General features: G+C 50.3%; 2 protein-coding genes across 3 annotated transcripts in view; one reads left to right on the top strand and one right to left on the bottom strand.

Moving 5' to 3' along the window:
* cep68 (centrosomal protein 68) overlaps positions 1 to 537 on the bottom strand; it is a 13571-nt gene extending 13034 nt beyond the window's left edge. Inside the window, exon 1 of the mRNA XM_030107419.1 lies at positions 397 to 537. The gene's annotated coding sequence lies outside the window, so the exon portion shown is untranslated. The remainder of the gene's footprint in view (positions 1 to 396) is intronic.
* LOC115398948 (ras-related protein ORAB-1-like) overlaps positions 1 to 16097 on the top strand; it is a 17086-nt gene extending 989 nt beyond the window's left edge. Inside the window, exons 2-7 of one of the 2 annotated variants that reach the window (XM_030106022.1) lie at positions 5886 to 5919; positions 13447 to 13519; positions 13591 to 13686; positions 14850 to 14945; positions 15080 to 15211; positions 15445 to 16097. In XM_030106022.1, coding sequence (XP_029961882.1) covers positions 5906 to 5919; positions 13447 to 13519; positions 13591 to 13686; positions 14850 to 14945; positions 15080 to 15211; positions 15445 to 15645 — 612 coding nt within the window. In that variant the 5' untranslated portion in view covers positions 5886 to 5905 and the 3' untranslated portion in view covers positions 15646 to 16097. Of the gene's footprint in view, positions 1 to 5533; positions 5920 to 13446; positions 13520 to 13590; positions 13687 to 14849; positions 14946 to 15079; positions 15212 to 15444 lie in introns of those variants that run through there. The other variant, XM_030106021.1, reaches the window with a different exon arrangement.

Raw genomic sequence — 16097 nt, 5'->3', positions numbered from 1 at the left:
TATCGGTGTAAGCCAGTGGATGTGGAGTTAAAGCAGGCCAGTGTGTGTCTGCGGCTGCTTAAAGATCATATTCTGAAACACCGTTCAGGCTCTTTGACGAACAGTCCGCTTGCAGCGTGTCTAGTTGTACAGGTCTATGTCTGCTCTCACATCTCTACGTTACTCGCCCGTCAAACCGGAAGCGCTTCATAGATGTAATTTACGGACTGTAGAAACGTTAAAAAAGTGATATCAGGCCTGTGGAGAAGCGCTGTGGATTTCTCCACGACACGAAGTCCCCCGTGGATGTTTTAGGAAAGAAGAAGTTAGATTAACGCGAAGCGGCCGCGCTCCGTCCGCACAAAGCGGAGCAGCCTCCAGGCTCACCGCGGGAAGAGAGGCTGAGCGAAGCCGTACCTCGATCCGCGGGCAGCAGCGGTCTGGAGGGAGGAGGCGGCGGTGCGAGGAGGTGTGTGTGTGTGTGTGTGTGTGTGTGTGTGTGTGTGTGTGTGTGTGTGTGTGTGTGTGTGAGAGAGAGAGAGAGAGAGAGAGAGAGAGAGAGAGAGTCCGTCCAGCTGCCGCTGTGCTGCTGCTGCTGTGCTGCCTTCACGGACTTCCGGTCACCACAGCGCCACTGGCTGTGAACAGGGTGGCACGGGCCGGGGCGCGCGACAATTAAACAACAACAACAATAATGTCACTCGGATGAACACGAGTGAATAAAGACACACAATAAATAGTTGTCAGTCAGAGCTGTCCCTGATCAGCTGACAGTCCTCAAACTGTGCTTTGCCCCGCCCCCCCACCAGGGCCGGGAACCTGACAAAAAAACCAAATGGAAGGTTCTTTTTCACAGACCGGTGTGTTTGTTTGTTTACCTTTACTGACGGTTTCGACAGCTGACAAGATACGTCACAACAACATCAGTGACAACACTGAGGAAGATGGCTGACAGCTGTCGAAACCGTCAGTAAAGGTAAACAAACAAACACAGCGGTCTGTGAAAAAGAACCTTCCATTTGGATTACACTTGGAAGACCATATGAACCTTTTTGGAATATTACTGACAAAAAAACAAAAAAACTGGGCAGGATTCAGGCCGCTCTTCAGCCCACCATCATGTACATACCAGGGTGTACCCAAAAGAATCCGGAATTTGACTGTAACTTTTTATTTCTGACATTTCAAAATAAAACATCACCGTCGCCTTCAAAATAATCTCCATCCACATTAATGCAGCGCTCCAGCCGTGTCTCCCACTTCACCAATGTGTCGTCAGACTCGTGCGTAATTGTGCCATTTTTTTGCCGGCTGCGATTTGTCTGTCCCCTCCTCCACATCTGCAAACCGCTGTCCCTTCAGCTGCTTCTTCAACCTGGGGAACAAGAAAAAGTCACTGGAGGCTTCATCTGGAGAATCAGGCGGATGGGAGAGGAGATTCATCTCATTCTTCTCCAGAAACTGCGTGAGGCGCAGCGCCGTGTCCGCTGGCGCTCTGTGGTGGTGGATCAACCGGCTCCACTCCGCCACGACGCTCTGCTTCCTCCTCACATCCTCACGGAGCGTCTGAGGACTTCCTGTAGTAGTCCTGGTTTACAGTCTGACCTGGAGGGACGGACTCGCTGTGGACGAGACCCTGGACAGCCGAGAAGCAGCTCAGCATTGTTTTCACGCTGAGCGGACCTGACGCGCCGACATCTGGCCCTTCTCAAACCCCCGGACCACTCATGGACCTGAGTCTTCCCCAGAGCAGCATCCTTGTAGGCTTGCTGCAACAAGCTGAGTGTTTCTGCTGCTGTTTTTCCAGCAAAAAGCAGAATTTAATGTTTGCGCTGCTCTGGCTTCACAGTCAATGTCGCCATTTTGGGAAAAATCGCAGACCGCCGCTGCACTCTGTTGCTATAAATAGCTCCTGACAGGCGTCAGTGTCACTCTGGGAGCTCAGATTTCTCACAGATGTGCACGAGGCTTACCTGCAGCACATCTGACGGCCAGAAGTCCAAACTCATTATTGTGTGAATGCTGAAGGCATTCACACTATTACATTCCTTTTCTTTATTATTCTTCTTATTATTATTATTCTGACTTCTTCCGCCGTTTTTTAACGCTTAACTACTCCTCCAAATTTGGTCCGATTTGAACCATTCATATATCAAATTGTGCAGCTTTTTAAGGACTTGGGTGCTATGTTCTAACTTTTTTATATCTTTTAAACTTTTTGAAATATTTCAACTTTTGTGCAACTTTTTGCCCCATGTTAACGGATGGAGATTTTTTCAAACTTTGGAACCTTATAACTTCTTCAAATCTTAACCGATTTTAACCATTCAACTTTTAAAATATTCAACTTTTTAAACCCTTTCTTCAACCTTTTTAAACTTTTTCAACTTTCTTCAACTTTTTGAAATATTTCAACTTTTTAAAATTATTTTTAACATTGAAGTGGATGGGAAAACCCTTCAACTGACCTTTCAACTCCTTCAACTTTGAACCCTTACTACTTTGTCATACTTTCACATAGACAAGTCATTTTACTTTTAAAACGTAGGCATTTTTGTCCTCTATTCAGGTATGTAGTATCATCTCAAGATCTTTTACCAAATTTAAACTGTGAGGCTTCAAGTATGGAGGGAATTTTAGCCGTTTCTGAAGTTTATAATGGGTGTGTATTGGAAAAGCTAGAGTGGGAGAATCAAATTTAGAGTGCGGGAGGCTCTGAATTTTAACCAAAAAAAAATTCTTTTCTCGTCCGTACGGCCACATTTCTGGCTCAATCTGCACAATAACCCCTCTAAACGTAGGAATTTCTCTTGTGACCCGTACAATTGAGTCACTTTGTCTCTATCTCAAACGGTTCTCTCTCCAGAGGCATTTGTTTGAGGAGAGTGCAGAATTTTCTCCCATCCGCTCCAATGCATTTTCGAGACGCCTGAATCCGAAACTTCACTCGTGTTCGCACAATCGCCGTGGCTGAATGGATGATCCTACAGACATGATTCCTGCACCATTAAATTCATGAAAGGCTTCTGAATCTGACTGTGTGAAAATCTTTTTCAATTTAACATCTTGGTCCCCGAGAAATGCCATTTCTTCAACCATGCGCACTCCATTAAAAAGTGCTGATTCACTGTCATGGCTGCTGTGCAGCTGGTCTCCATTGCAACAGACACACCTGTTGTGCTGCTGCTGCTTGATTAGTCTGGATTTTTCCATTGAGACTGGAGCTCTATTGATCCTCTGTTACTCTGACACTGACTCTCCTACTTCTTCTACCTTTTTCAACCTTTTTCAACTTTTTTCAACTTTTTGCAGTGTTTTCAAACTTTTTCAACACTTTATAACTTTTTGCAGTCTTTTCAAACTTTTTCAAACTTTTTCAACTTTTTTCAACTTTTTGCAGTCTTTCTAACTTTTTCAACCTTTTTGCAGTGTTTTCAAACTTTCTCAACTTTTTTCAAACTTTTTCAACTTTTTTCAAACTTTTTGCAGTGTTTTCAAACTTTTTCAACTTTTTTAGAACTTTTTCAACTTTTTGCAGTGTTTTCAGCCTTTTTCAACATTTTTCAACTTTTTGGAGCGCTTTCAACCTTTTTCAACATTTTTTAACTTTTTTGCAGTGTCTTCAACCTTTTTCAAAATTTTTCAACCTTTTTCAACTTTTTTCAACCCTTTTCAACTTTTTGCAGTGTTTTCAACCTTTTTCAACATTTTCAAGTTTTTTTGCAGTGTTTTCAACCTTTTTTAAACTTTTTCAACTTTTTGCAGTGTTTTCAAACTTTTTCAAACTTTTCCAACTTTTTTCAACTTTTTGCAGTCTTTCTAACTCTTTCAACCTTTTTGCAGTGTTTTCAAACTTTTTCAACCTTTTTCAACTTTTTGCAGTGTTTTCATCCTTTTTCAACTTTTTTCAACTTTTTGCAACACTTTCATACTTTTTCAAACTGTTTCAACTTTTTTCAGGGTTTTTCAACTTTGCTTATTGAGCTTTTTCTGCATTACAGTTTAACATTTTCAGCTCAGCATTCACACTTGCAGTTTCTTCAGGAACTGCAAATTTTTTCTAGTTATTATTGTTTTCTGACCAAATTCCGGTTTCTTTTGGGTACCCCCTCGTAGAAACAGAAACCCATCCAGTTCAGCGTCAGCTTCTGGAGCAGTTGGTCAGAGGCAGTCTGAGCAGATTCTGGTTCTCGGACTGGATCAAATCTTGAAAATGGGCTGTTCTAAAGGTTAAGAAGGATTCAGAAATCAGAAACCCTGTAATCCCATCCTGGTTTTAATCTGAACTGTTGGACATTTAGTCTTCTTTGGTTTTAATTCAAGACTTTTTCAAAGTAATTCAATTCAATTCAACTTTATTACATAGTCATTTCTAGACACTTCTAAAGAGACGACCCAGCAGATCCTCCCTCTCAAGAGAGAGAGAGGGAGAGAGAGAGGTACAGCCTGCAGATCACAGCACTACAGAGGACATCAGGCTCTTCAGGACAGACAGCAGAGGCGTGGAAGCAGAAGCACAGGATGCTCCTGATCATTTTCACAGTCAAGACAAACCAAACACATGCCTGATGACACCACACTAGAGGATGCAACTGCTGAACAGTCTGAGGAACCTGTAGGAACCTGTAGTCTGAGGAACCTGTAGGAACCTGTAGTCTGAGGAACCTGTAGGAACCTGTAGTCTGAGGAACCTGTAGGAACCTGTAGTCTGAGGAACCTGTAGGAACCTGTAGTCTGAGGAACCTGTAGGAACCTGTAGTCTGAGGAACCTGTAGGAACCTGTAGTCTGAGGAACCTGTAGGAACCTGTAGTCTGAGGAACCTGTAGGAACCTGTAGTCTGAGGAACCTGTAGGAACCTGTAGTCTCAGGAACCTGTAGGAACCTGTAGTCTGAGGAACCTGTAGGAACCTGTAGTCTCAGGAACCTGTAGGAACCTGTAGTCTGCTGAACCTGTAGTCTGAGGAACCTGTAGGAACCTGTAGTCTGAGGAACCTGTAGTCTGAGGAACCTGTAGGAACCTGTAGTCTGAGGAACCTGTAGTCTGAGGAACCTGTAGGAACCTGTAGTCTGCTGAACCTGTAGTCTGAGGAACCTGTAGTCTGAGGAACCTGTAGTCTGAGGAACCTGTAGGAACCTGTAGTCTGCTGAACCTGTAGTCTGAGGAACCTGTAGGAACCTGTAGTCTGAGGAACCTGTAGTCTGAGGAACCTGTAGGAACCTGTAGTCTGACGGCCAACCTGCAGTGTGTGTGTGTCTGTGTGGAGGGTGTTTGGTGTGTGAGATGGGGCGTATGGTGTGTATGATGGGGTGTGGGACAGTGTATGGTGTGTGCAGCGTGTGATGGGCTGTGTGTGTCGTGTGTGTGCAGTGCGTGCCAGGCTGTGCAGTGTGTAGTGTGTGTGATGGTTAGTGTATGCCGGGCTGTGCAGTGTGTGTGTGTGTGTGTGTGTGTGTGTGTGTGTGTGTGTGTGTGTGTGTGTGTGTGTGTGTGTGTGTGTGTGAGCGCTGTGACAGTGTCACGCGGGCCGGTGTGACTTCTCTCTGCCACGTTTCACTAGGTGACGTCACCCGGTCGGCTGACGGCTCTGTCCGGTTCCTCTCTCCCGCCTCACCGCGCTCTGCCCCCGCTCACAGGGTGCATCTCCCCGGCCGCTCGTCGCTCCGCAGCCTCGGTGGAAGCCCGCTCCCCCCGGCAGCAGCCCGCTCCCCCCGGCAGGCCCAGGAGAAGCAGCTGGCTCCGCTCCGCTGTTTCCTGCTAGAAGCTGCGGCCATTTTGGATCCAGCCAGAAGCCGCTAGCCGCTAGCCGCTAGCCGCCGGCCCGCACCGCAGCCCTCCCCCGCCTGGAGACCAGTCCAGCGCTGTTCGTGTGAGCAGGAGCCGCAGAGGCATTTGACCGCGGAGGAGCCGACACTCAGCGAGCCGACATGAATCCAGAATAGTAAGTTTGAGCCAGTCCAGCCTCCCACTGCGGGTCGGTTCTCAGAGTAACGCTAGCTCCGTGTTAGCATCAGGTCAGTTCTCAAAAACATCCAAACCACAGAGAGCCCGGGACTGACGGGAGACTGAGGTATGAAGGCAGTGCTGCTCGGAAGCAGTTATTAGAGGATGTCATGAGGGAAGTGTCCAGGAGAAGATAAAAACTCTTAAGTATAGCTAGATACCCACTTTCTGTCTACACCTGGAATATACCCTGAAGACACCGTTCCCAAGAAATCACCGGGAACTCACTGATCCTTCATATAGACCAGAAACAAACATAAGGCCCGGGGCCATAAACCTTCACTGAGAGGGTACCAACCGGTCAGCTGAGAGGGTACCAGCCATTCAGCTGAGAGGGTACCAGCCGTCAGCTGAGAGGGTACCATCCGGTCAGCTGAGAGGGTACCAGCCGTCAGCCGAGAGGGTACCAGCCGGTCAGCTGAGAGGGTACCATCCGGTCAGCTGAGAGGGTACCATCCGGTCAGCTGAGAGGGTACCAGCCGTCAGCCGAGAGGGTACCAGCCATTCAGCTGAGAGGGTACCATCCGGTCAGCTGAGAGGGTACCAGCCGTCAGCTGAGAGGGTACCATCCGGTCAGCTGAGAGGGTACCAGCCGTCAGCTGAGAGGGTACCAGCCGTCAGCTGAGAGGGTACCAGCTATTCAGCTGAGAGGGTACCAGCCGTCAGCTGAGAGGGTACCAGCCATTCAGCTGAGAGGGTACCAGCCGTCAGCTGAGAGGGTACCAGCCGTCAGCTGAGAGGGTACCAGCCGTCAGCTGAGAGGGTACCAGCCGTCAGCTGAGAGGGTTCCAGCTATTCAGCTGAGAGGGTACCAGCCATTCAGCTGAGAGGGTACCAGCCGTCAGCTGAGAGGGTACCAGCCATTCAGCTGAGAGGGTACCAGCCGTCAGCTGAGAGGGTACCAGCCATTCAGCTGAGAGGGTACCAGCCATTCAGCTGAGAGGGTACCAGCCGGTCAGCTGAGAGGGTACCAGCCATTCAGCTGAGAGGGTACCATCTGGCTGCAAGGGCACAAACTGACCCACTGGCGCCATCAGCTGATATGGTGCAATATCCATGCTTCACATGTCCGCGTGGGTGCGCGTTGGTCCGCGTGACGTAAAAATCGTCATGAATTCCTGTCCGCTAGGGTCCCGCGGACCGATCCGCGGACGTCCGCGCAGCAGCCAGAATCTGAGACCGCGTTGCGCATTGCGCGCAGGTCGCGGAAGTGTGCGCCTGCGCCAGAGCGCCATAGCAAACAAAACATGACAGTAAAAGTGAAAGTAGACGGAGCTCCAGTCTGATGGCTCCACTTAAAGACACCGAAAGAGTGAAAAACTCGTGGAAAGAGAGAGACTGTCTGGAGGGAGGAGAAGGTCTGCAGACAGAAGTGAAAAAGTAACTAATCGCTCCGGCGCCGCCCCGCAATTCAGAAACAGAAAAAAAAGGCTAAATAAACTTTAATACTTAATGATAATGTACTGACAGTGTATGTGCTTAATTTTCTCTAAATAATCCGTAATAAAGGAGCAGATAAACAGTCTGTAGAGCCGGAAAAGCTTCTCGAGGCTGCGTGGATCACCGCGCCTGCACAAGACGCGCACAGCTGAGCTCTAAATGCAGTATGGGAGAAAGCGCGTCCGCATCAGCGGTGCGCGGACCTTCCAAAGCGGACGCGGAAACGCGTACATGTGAAGCATGGACGGGCCTTTAGACGGGACGCGATCCAGCCCAGAGCAAGCTACCTGCTTCTGCCTCACACAGCCTTCCTGACAGGTTGTCGTTTCAGAGACCAGCAGTCCCGTTGAGCCGCTGTGGAATAAGACTGGTTCTACTCACACACTTCACTACACATCACCACAAACTAAAGATGGGAGATTTTTTATTTGGGTGTAAAGTGAATTGTATAAAGTGTGTGTTTTTTAAAAAACATATTTGAATTGAAACTCTTTAGTTTGCCTCAGGATATATTGACAAAACGGTAGAACAAGTAAAGGTTGTCCTACATTCCTTTCAGATGCTGAACTGCACATTTTACTTTTTTCCCTGTTTTTGAGCTGCATGATGCTGACCTGGACTAGCCTCTGTCCTCAGGGATGGAGCAGGCCCTCCTGTTCCTGTCCTGTGGAAGTCACATGGTGACCGACTGTCCCTCTCAGGGTGATAAGCTGTCCCTCTCAGGTGCTTCAGCAGAGCTGTTATCTGCTTGTGTCCTCCGTGTCCTCTCTGCTATCAGTGCTTGGTGTCTGTAGTTTGGACCAGGTGTTTCTCCACAGGGTGGGTGTGGCCTAAGACTTAGCCCTCCATGTCTGGGTGCCTGGGTGTGATGTGCACGTGGCAGCGTCCATATGCTAAATGGCTGCTGTACGAATGAAGACGGGCACTGGTCTCAGGAAGAGACTCAATCGCCGTGTGGATGCAGCTGCCTGTGTGTCTTTGGGAGGTGAAATTTTTCACAGTTATGCTTAAAGCTCGTGTCCGGAGTTTGAAAGAGAGAGGTTTTTTTTCTAATCCAACATCTCAGGTTCCGCCCTCCCTCTACTTTCATGAGCCACGCCCCTTTAATTGTGCACGCGAATTATCTGTCAGGTGAAAATGAGAGCCTCTGAGTCCTACAGCATCCTCCATGTTCAGCTGTTTACGGTGGATGTTCAGCAGACAGTGGATATATCTGCTGCAGAGCTAACTCTCCTCTGCTGGGCGAGCGGCCGTGCTCTCTGGCTGCTCCACACTTTGATTGACAGCACGAGAATGAGGAAGCTCGAAATCTATTGGCTGAATCTGACCGGCGCTTTTTCGGATAACATGGGGGTCTATGAGACGAAGGCGGGGCTCATAAATATTTATATTGCTTTATGCTAATATTATACTGTAGTATCGAACCAGACTGACACATTTAAGCTCTGTTGAAAAATGATACATACGTTGGAAACAAACGGAAACTCCGGACACCAGCTTTAAGGCTATGCTATAGTGACATATAACGGCCAAAAGTCTGAAATCATTCTTGGTTTTTTTTTTTATAACCACAGTCCAGTTTCTTTTGGGTCTCCCCTCGTATTACCATGTTAAGGCCAAAGCTAGGGTTCGGACTAGCTTGATACAGCCCCTTTAATGATAGACTTCACAGTCTCAGCAGGTGGTCCCTGTGAACACGGTGTGAAGCAGCAGTGTGAGCGGCGTTGCTGTTCAGCCTGCACATGTCGGCAGCTCGGTTTCTTCTCTCATCTTGCCGTGTGTGTGAAAGATCTGTGGACCGGTGGTGTTTCGGTCTGCTGCTGCGTTCAACACCTAAAATACTGTTGGTAAATTCCACCGCAGCGTCTGTTTTTCAAAATGAAGCAGCTAGCTACCCTCCAGGCACACAGGACGTCTCTTTGGTGAAATGTGGGAATTGATTTGAGGTGGAATGTTTTACTGTATGGATGATAAACATGGAGCGTTCACGAAGACCACAGACATTCTCTGCCATTATTCCAAACCACCTCTGGACCCCAGGCCGAACTAGTCCTGATGGAGAGGACTTGTTTTCAGAAAGGGAGGACCTTTGATAGAGCAGCATGATGGGCAGGAGCCGGGTCCGCTGGCCGGGCGCTGCAGTGCGGGATGTGTTGGGCTCTTGTTGTCGGAGAGTTTGGTGTTGTGCTGTGGTTCAGTTGGCATGGGAACAGCCTTTGTCCTCAGTCACAGCCTGAACGGGAATGTCTGGAATTTCTTACAATGAGTGATTAAACTCAGCTGACGGCGGACAGCCTTCCTCCGGATAATCTGAGGCTGTCCAGCTTCATGTGAGAAGCTCTGCTGACTGGACCGTCCAGCAGGAGACCACCTTCAGTCCTCCTGTTTCTAATCCACTGGGCTGTGGTCCAGTGTGTCCTCCTCCTGAGGGACCTGCGTCCTCCTGAGGGACCTGCGTCCTCCTGAGGGACCTGCGTCCTCCTGAGGGACCTGCGTCCATCACAGTGCCGCAGTTCAGACTGACGTCTCCCTGAACACATGACTGTGGTTTAGGACCCGTCAGTGGGTCCTGGCTCAGTAACAGGGAGGTCTGCCTCTGTCTGCCTGGCTGGGTGGAGCTGGAGGTGGAGTGGTGGTGGAGGTGGAGGTGGAGTGGTGGTGGAGGTGGAGGTGGAGTGGAGGTGGAGTGGTGGTTAAGGTGGAGGTGGAGTGGAGGTGGAGGTGGAGTGGAGGTGGAGGTAGAGTGGTGGTTAAGGTGGAGGTGGAGTGGTGGTGGAGGTGGAGGTGGAGGTGGAGGTGGAGTGGAGGTGGAGGTGGAGTGGAGGTGGAGGTAGAGTGGTGGTTAAGGTGGAGGTGGAGTGGTGGTGGAGGTGGAGGTGGAGTGGTGGTGGAGGTGGAGGTGGAGTGGTGGTGGAGGTGGAGGTGGAGGTGGAGTGGAGGTGGAGGTGGAGTGGTGGTGGAGGTGGAGGTGGAGTGGTGGTGGAGGTGGAGGTGGAGGTGGAGTGGAGGTGGAGTGGTGGTTAAGGTGGAGGTGGAGTGGTGGTGGAGGTGGAGGTGGAGGTGGAGTGGTGGTTAAGGTGGAGGTGGAGTGGTGGTGGAGGTGGAGGTGGAGTGGTGGTTAAGGTGGAGGTGGAGTGGTGGTTAAGGTGGAGGTGGAGGTGGAGTGGTGGTGGAGGTGGAGGTGGAGTGGTGGTGGAGGTGGAGGTGGAGGTGGAGTGGTGGTGGAGGTGGAGGAGGTGGAGGTGGAGTGGTGGTTAAGGTGGAGGTGGAGGTGGAGGTGGAGTGGTGGTGGAGCTGGAGGTGGAGGTGGAGTGGTGGTTAAGGTGGAGGTGGAGTGGTGGTTAAGGTGGAGGTGGAGGTGGAGTGGTGGTGGAGCTGGAGGTGGAGGTGGAGTGGTGGTTAAGGTGGAGGTGGAGTGGTGGTGGAGCTGGAGGTGGAGGTGGAGTGGTGGTTAAGGTGGAGCTGGAGGTGGAGTGGTGGTGGAGGTGGAGGTGGATCCCTGACTGTTATGTGCCTCAGCTTGTGCTCTGGGTGAAGGATAACAGAGGTCACTACTAGGGCTGCACGATTAACCGCCACCGCATCGAAACGGAGGCTTTAGCTGCTGCGGTACCCGAACCGCACAGGGCCGAGGCTTTCAGAGGCATGTGAGTGACAGACCTGTCCGCCAATCAAAACGTTCCGAGTCTCACGTTCCGGGCCACCGGCCAATCAGAAATGACAACAGGAAGCAAGTATGTCTGCACTGCACTGCTGCAGCTAACTAGCGTCAGGTTGCTAACAACAAACCCTGCAGTGTGCTCTGCGGTGTCGAGAGGAGCACAAAGTTTTCAGTGCGACTCGATCTCGGTGTGAAAATGTCTGAGATGACAGCAGGAGAGGGGGCGGAGCCACTGGTGTCAGAAGGAACTGGAGCTCAGCTGTTTGGACTCTGGTTTGAAAAGAACCACGTGGAGCCAGGTGTAGATGGTGTCGCTGTGCAGCAGCCAGATCCAGAGGAAACACGGCTAATTTATACCAACACCTCTACACATTACACAAACGTGGACGAGTCATAGGCTATTCTCTCTCTCCCCCGATCGCCCCACAGCTCAGCCTTCATCCAGCATGTGATTCGCTCGTCTCTCTCCATGAAAACATGAAGCTGCAGCCCAAGAATGAGAGGGAAGATGATCCAGAGTAGGATTACTAAACTGACCGTGATCTAACAATATTACAGCAATAAGGATTAATTTTTTTTACCCTTTATCTTTAGAGGCTGGCGAGTTTTTTTTTTGCGAGTTGAAGTTGGTTTCTGATTGGTGCCTATTTGCGGTTCTGGTTTTTAATTTCCATTTATTTCACGTTGAAAACTGTTGTCTAAGTAATTTTCTGTGAACCATGCAAGCAAGACCAGTACTGAGTTACAATTTCGACAGCATTGGTTATTTTGTTATTTCATTAAAACAACGCACTCTTTTTTTTGTTTTTCAAACGTGATGCAGACAGCACGGTGGCGTCTCGCTGCCGCTGCCTGAAGCTTTGTCAGGTTAGTTTACATTAGGTTATTTTATGTGTGAACTTGAGCAAGACCATGTAAATGTAACAAGAATTTTTTTTCGACCATAATTTTAGCTGTTTTCTGCATTTAAAAGAATAAAATGTGAAAATCGCAAATCAAATCGCAATCGCATTATTGGTCAGAAAAATCGCAATTAGGTTTTTTTGTCAAAATCGTGCAGCCCGAGTCACTACAGACTGTTTTCTGAGTCTAACAGTCAGTAATGACAGGCTACAATCAGCAGAGGACTTAATTAACCCATACAGCCTAACTAACCCATACAGCTGACTTTAACAGGCCTTGACTAATCCATAGAGCTGAGTGTAACGGGCCTGAAAGGGCAACTCTGGTTTTTTTGACACCTGGACCTTATTTCTAGGTGTGTCATGCTCATATACTCACTCAGACAAAGATCGTGCAGCTCGGAGTCCTCCAGAAGTTATTTAGATCCAACCGATTTAGCGGGGGCCACGGCAAGGGAGCTTTAGCGCGGGACATAATCTCTGCAAAATCGCTCATTTCGGCTGTATTTTTTCCTCCATCGCCAGTGTTATCATAAAGTCAGCTCGTTGACGGTAGACGGATCTTTTTTCCACTTTCCATCAATGAAAACGTTCAGTTTTCGTTGATTTTGGCGGCGCCAGTGGACAAAGCGGTAGTGTTTTGCCTGAAGGAATACTACAGTTCCCATGAGGCCTAGCGCGTGGCGTGGAAAATGCTGCTCCCGGTGGCGTGCTGTCGGACTGAACTCGCCTTCATTTGTTTCCAGTGGCTGTGTGAAGGACGGATAGCGACGAGGTCATGAATCTAATGGTGGCTAAACAATGTTCTATCATGATGTGACTCATGCCGTAAAGCAGTCCGCACATGTGGAGTGTTTCAGTGAGCAGGGTTCCTACCACCCTCCTCACAGCTGCTCAGTCCAAGTGGAAGCAAGGCTGACACCCTCAGGCTGACAGAGGGTCATTCAACTAGTTGGAAGTCGATGTATCATCACAAAAGATATAAAAATGTTTTATTAAGGTTGAAAAGTTCCTTAGTGTAGGTTTAACTAACCCATAGAGCTGACCTTAACAGGCCTTAACTAACCCGTGTTACTGTCTGTAACAGGCCTTAACTAACCCGTGTTACTGTCTGTAACGGGCCTTAACTAACCCGTGTTACTGGCTGTAACGGGCCTTAACTAACCCGTGTTACTGTCTGTAACAGGCCTTAACTAACCCGTGTTACTGTCTGTAACGGGCCTTAACTAACCCGTGTTACTGGCTGTAACGGGCCTTAACTAACCCGTGTTACTGGCTGTCAGCTCGTCTCATGGGGATTGGTTGACTGGGGACCGCCGGTCCTGAGGTTTCCCTGTGGGTGGGACGGCGGCGTTAGAGGAATCCTCATGAACACAAAGCGCCACTGGAAGCTGCAGCGCAGCTCGCTGAGCAGGCTCACGGTTTGAACCCCCCTCACGGCTGCCCTCTGTCTTCCTCACAGTGACTATTTATTCAAGCTGCTCCTGATCGGCGACTCCGGTGTTGGAAAGTCTTGCCTGCTGCTGCGGTTTGCGGTAAGTGTCCACACAGTGCGGTGGAGTGTGTGTCGCTGAAAGGCTCACCTCGCTGTGTTTCCTCTCCGCAGGACGACACTTACACAGAAAGCTACATCAGCACTATCGGCGTGGACTTCAAGATACGGACCATAGAATTAGATGGAAAGACCATTAAACTGCAGATCGTAAGTATTTCCTTTGCTCTCTTTTTGTTACCGTGAGAACAAGCCACTTGGTATTTATTTTTGTAACGTTGAAATGTTAGGTCTGCAGGGCCTCGTAGTGGTCTGCAGGTCTGCAGGGCCTCGTAGTGGTCTGGAGGTCTGCAGGGCCTCGTAGTGGTCTGGAGGTCTGCAGGGCCTCGTAGTGGTCTGGAGGTCTGCAGGGCCTCGTAGTGGTCTGGAGGTCTGCAGGGCCTCGTAGTGGTCTGGAGGTCTGCAGGGCCTCGTAGTGGTCTGGAGGTCTGCAGGGCCTCATAGTGGTCTAGAGGTCTGCAGGGCCTCGTAGTGGTCTGGAGGTTTGCAGGGCCTCGTAGTGGTCTGGAGGTCTGCAGGGCCTCGTAGTGGTCTGGAGGTCTGCAGGGCCTCATAGTGGTCTGGAGGTCTGCAGGGCCTCGTAGTGGTCTGGAGGTCTGCAGGGCCTCGTAGTGGTCTGGAGGTTTGCAGGGCCTCGTAGTGGTCTGGAGGTCTGCAGGGCCTCGTAGTGGTCTGGAGGTCTGCAGGGCCTCGTAGTGGTCTGGAGGTCTGCAGGGCCTCATAGTGGTCTCTCTAGCGGTTCAAAGGCTACCATGAGGGGTTTGCCGTACAGAACATATGAGCAGCTTCACAGCTGAACCGGTAGACCTGGACCTGCAGCCTGAGTCCCTGGTTTTGACTGAATAGTTTTTTTTTCTGAGACCTGCTGGAACGGCTCTGATTTAATGGGACTATGAGGGACTGGCTTTCAGTGGAGACAGAGCCCTCTAGTGGTCATAGAGCGCTTCTCCCATAGAAAAAGATGTAACCGGTTACACGAGTTGGAAGAATTGTCAGCGTTGACGCCCCTGACTGCGGAGCAGGTCCAGAAGGACTGATGAAGAGGAAGTAATCTGATCCATCAGAGGGGATTACTCTGGCAGGATGAGAGTAAACAGGGAGTGAAGACTCGGTCCAGGTGGTCTGACGACTGGTTGGTGCAGGTGGAGACGGTCCTGCTGGGCCCACAGTGATGGAGGTGCTCTTAGTCTGGCAGTCTGAAGACCCTGTGCTCTGTAGCACATGTGGACCGGCAGAACCAGAACCCTGAGAGAGACCGGCTCCGCAGACGGTCAGTGCAGTGAAGACCGATTGTCCTGGTGTTGTGTTGACAGTGGGACACGGCGGGACAGGAGAGGTTTCGAACCATCACCTCCAGCTACTACAGAGGTGCTCATGGGATCATTGTGGTGTACGACGTCACGGACCAGGTGAGTGGACAGCCTGGCTGCCGGTCTCTCACACACACACACACACACACACACACACACACACACACACACACACACCCAGCCCTCTGGTGTGTCTGACGCCGCTCCTCACTGACCTGCTGCTGTGTCCCCAGGAGTCCTTCAACAACGTCAAGCAGTGGCTCCAGGAGATCGACCGCTACGCCAGCGAGAACGTCAACAAGCTGCTGGTCGGAAACAAGTGTGACCTGACGACAAAGAAGGTGGTGGACTACACAACGGCAAAGGTCAGAGTTCACAGGCAGCTCTGCTGGCTGCTGCCACCACAGCAAAGAGCCTTTAAACAGCCTCTGCTGGACACATGGCGCTCCTGCTGGTTCCTCAGGGACCGCAGGTCCAGCAGGCCCAGCAGGTCCAGCAGGTCCAGCTGGTCCAGCTGGTCCAGCAGGTCCAGCAGGCTGCAGGGGGTCTCCTCTGCTTCCAGACCGGCTTCCTGACCTCCTCTCGTTGCTCCCTGCAGGAATTTGCTGATTCTCTTGGAATCCCGTTTTTGGAAACCAGCGCCAAGAACGCCACTAACGTGGAGCAGGCCTTCATGACCATGGCCGCTGAAATCAAGAAGAGGATGGGCCCCGGGGCCACGGCCGGAGGGGGGGACAAGCCCAACGTCAAGCTGACCCCGGGCACCACCGTCAAGACGTCCTCAGGAGGCTGCTGCTGAAACGCCCCGCCCCGCTTCTTACTCTGCAGGCCCTCCATCTCCCTCCAGCCTCCACTGTGTCCCAGCAGAAGTCCCAGCAGACAGGACAGGAGACGTGGTCCACCTGGTCTACATGGTCCTTGTGGACCTCGTCTGAGTGAAAACATGAAGTTGCCTGTATTTGTACTGTACATAATGTAGCCGCACTACCAAAAGCAACGGAAGCACCCCTGTTGTCACACTGTGTGTGTGCGTGTGTGTGCGTGTGTGTGCGTGTGTGTGTGTGTGTGTGTGTGTGTGTGTGAGAGAGAGTTAAATGAATCATTTTCACTGAGCTTTCTGTTTGTTTTTATCTCCGCTCTTGTCTCTCCAGCTGTTGTCTCTGCAGCTGTTGTCTCTCCAGCTGTTGTCTCTCCAGCTGTTGTCTCTGCAGCTGGTGTCTCCCCAGCTGTTGTCTCTCCAGCTGGTGTCTC

This window comes from Salarias fasciatus, chromosome 13 (genome assembly GCF_902148845.1).
Source record: "Salarias fasciatus chromosome 13, fSalaFa1.1, whole genome shotgun sequence".
Taxonomy (NCBI): Eukaryota; Metazoa; Chordata; class Actinopteri; order Blenniiformes; family Blenniidae; genus Salarias; species Salarias fasciatus.
This window is presented reverse-complemented; position numbering and strand designations above follow the sequence as displayed.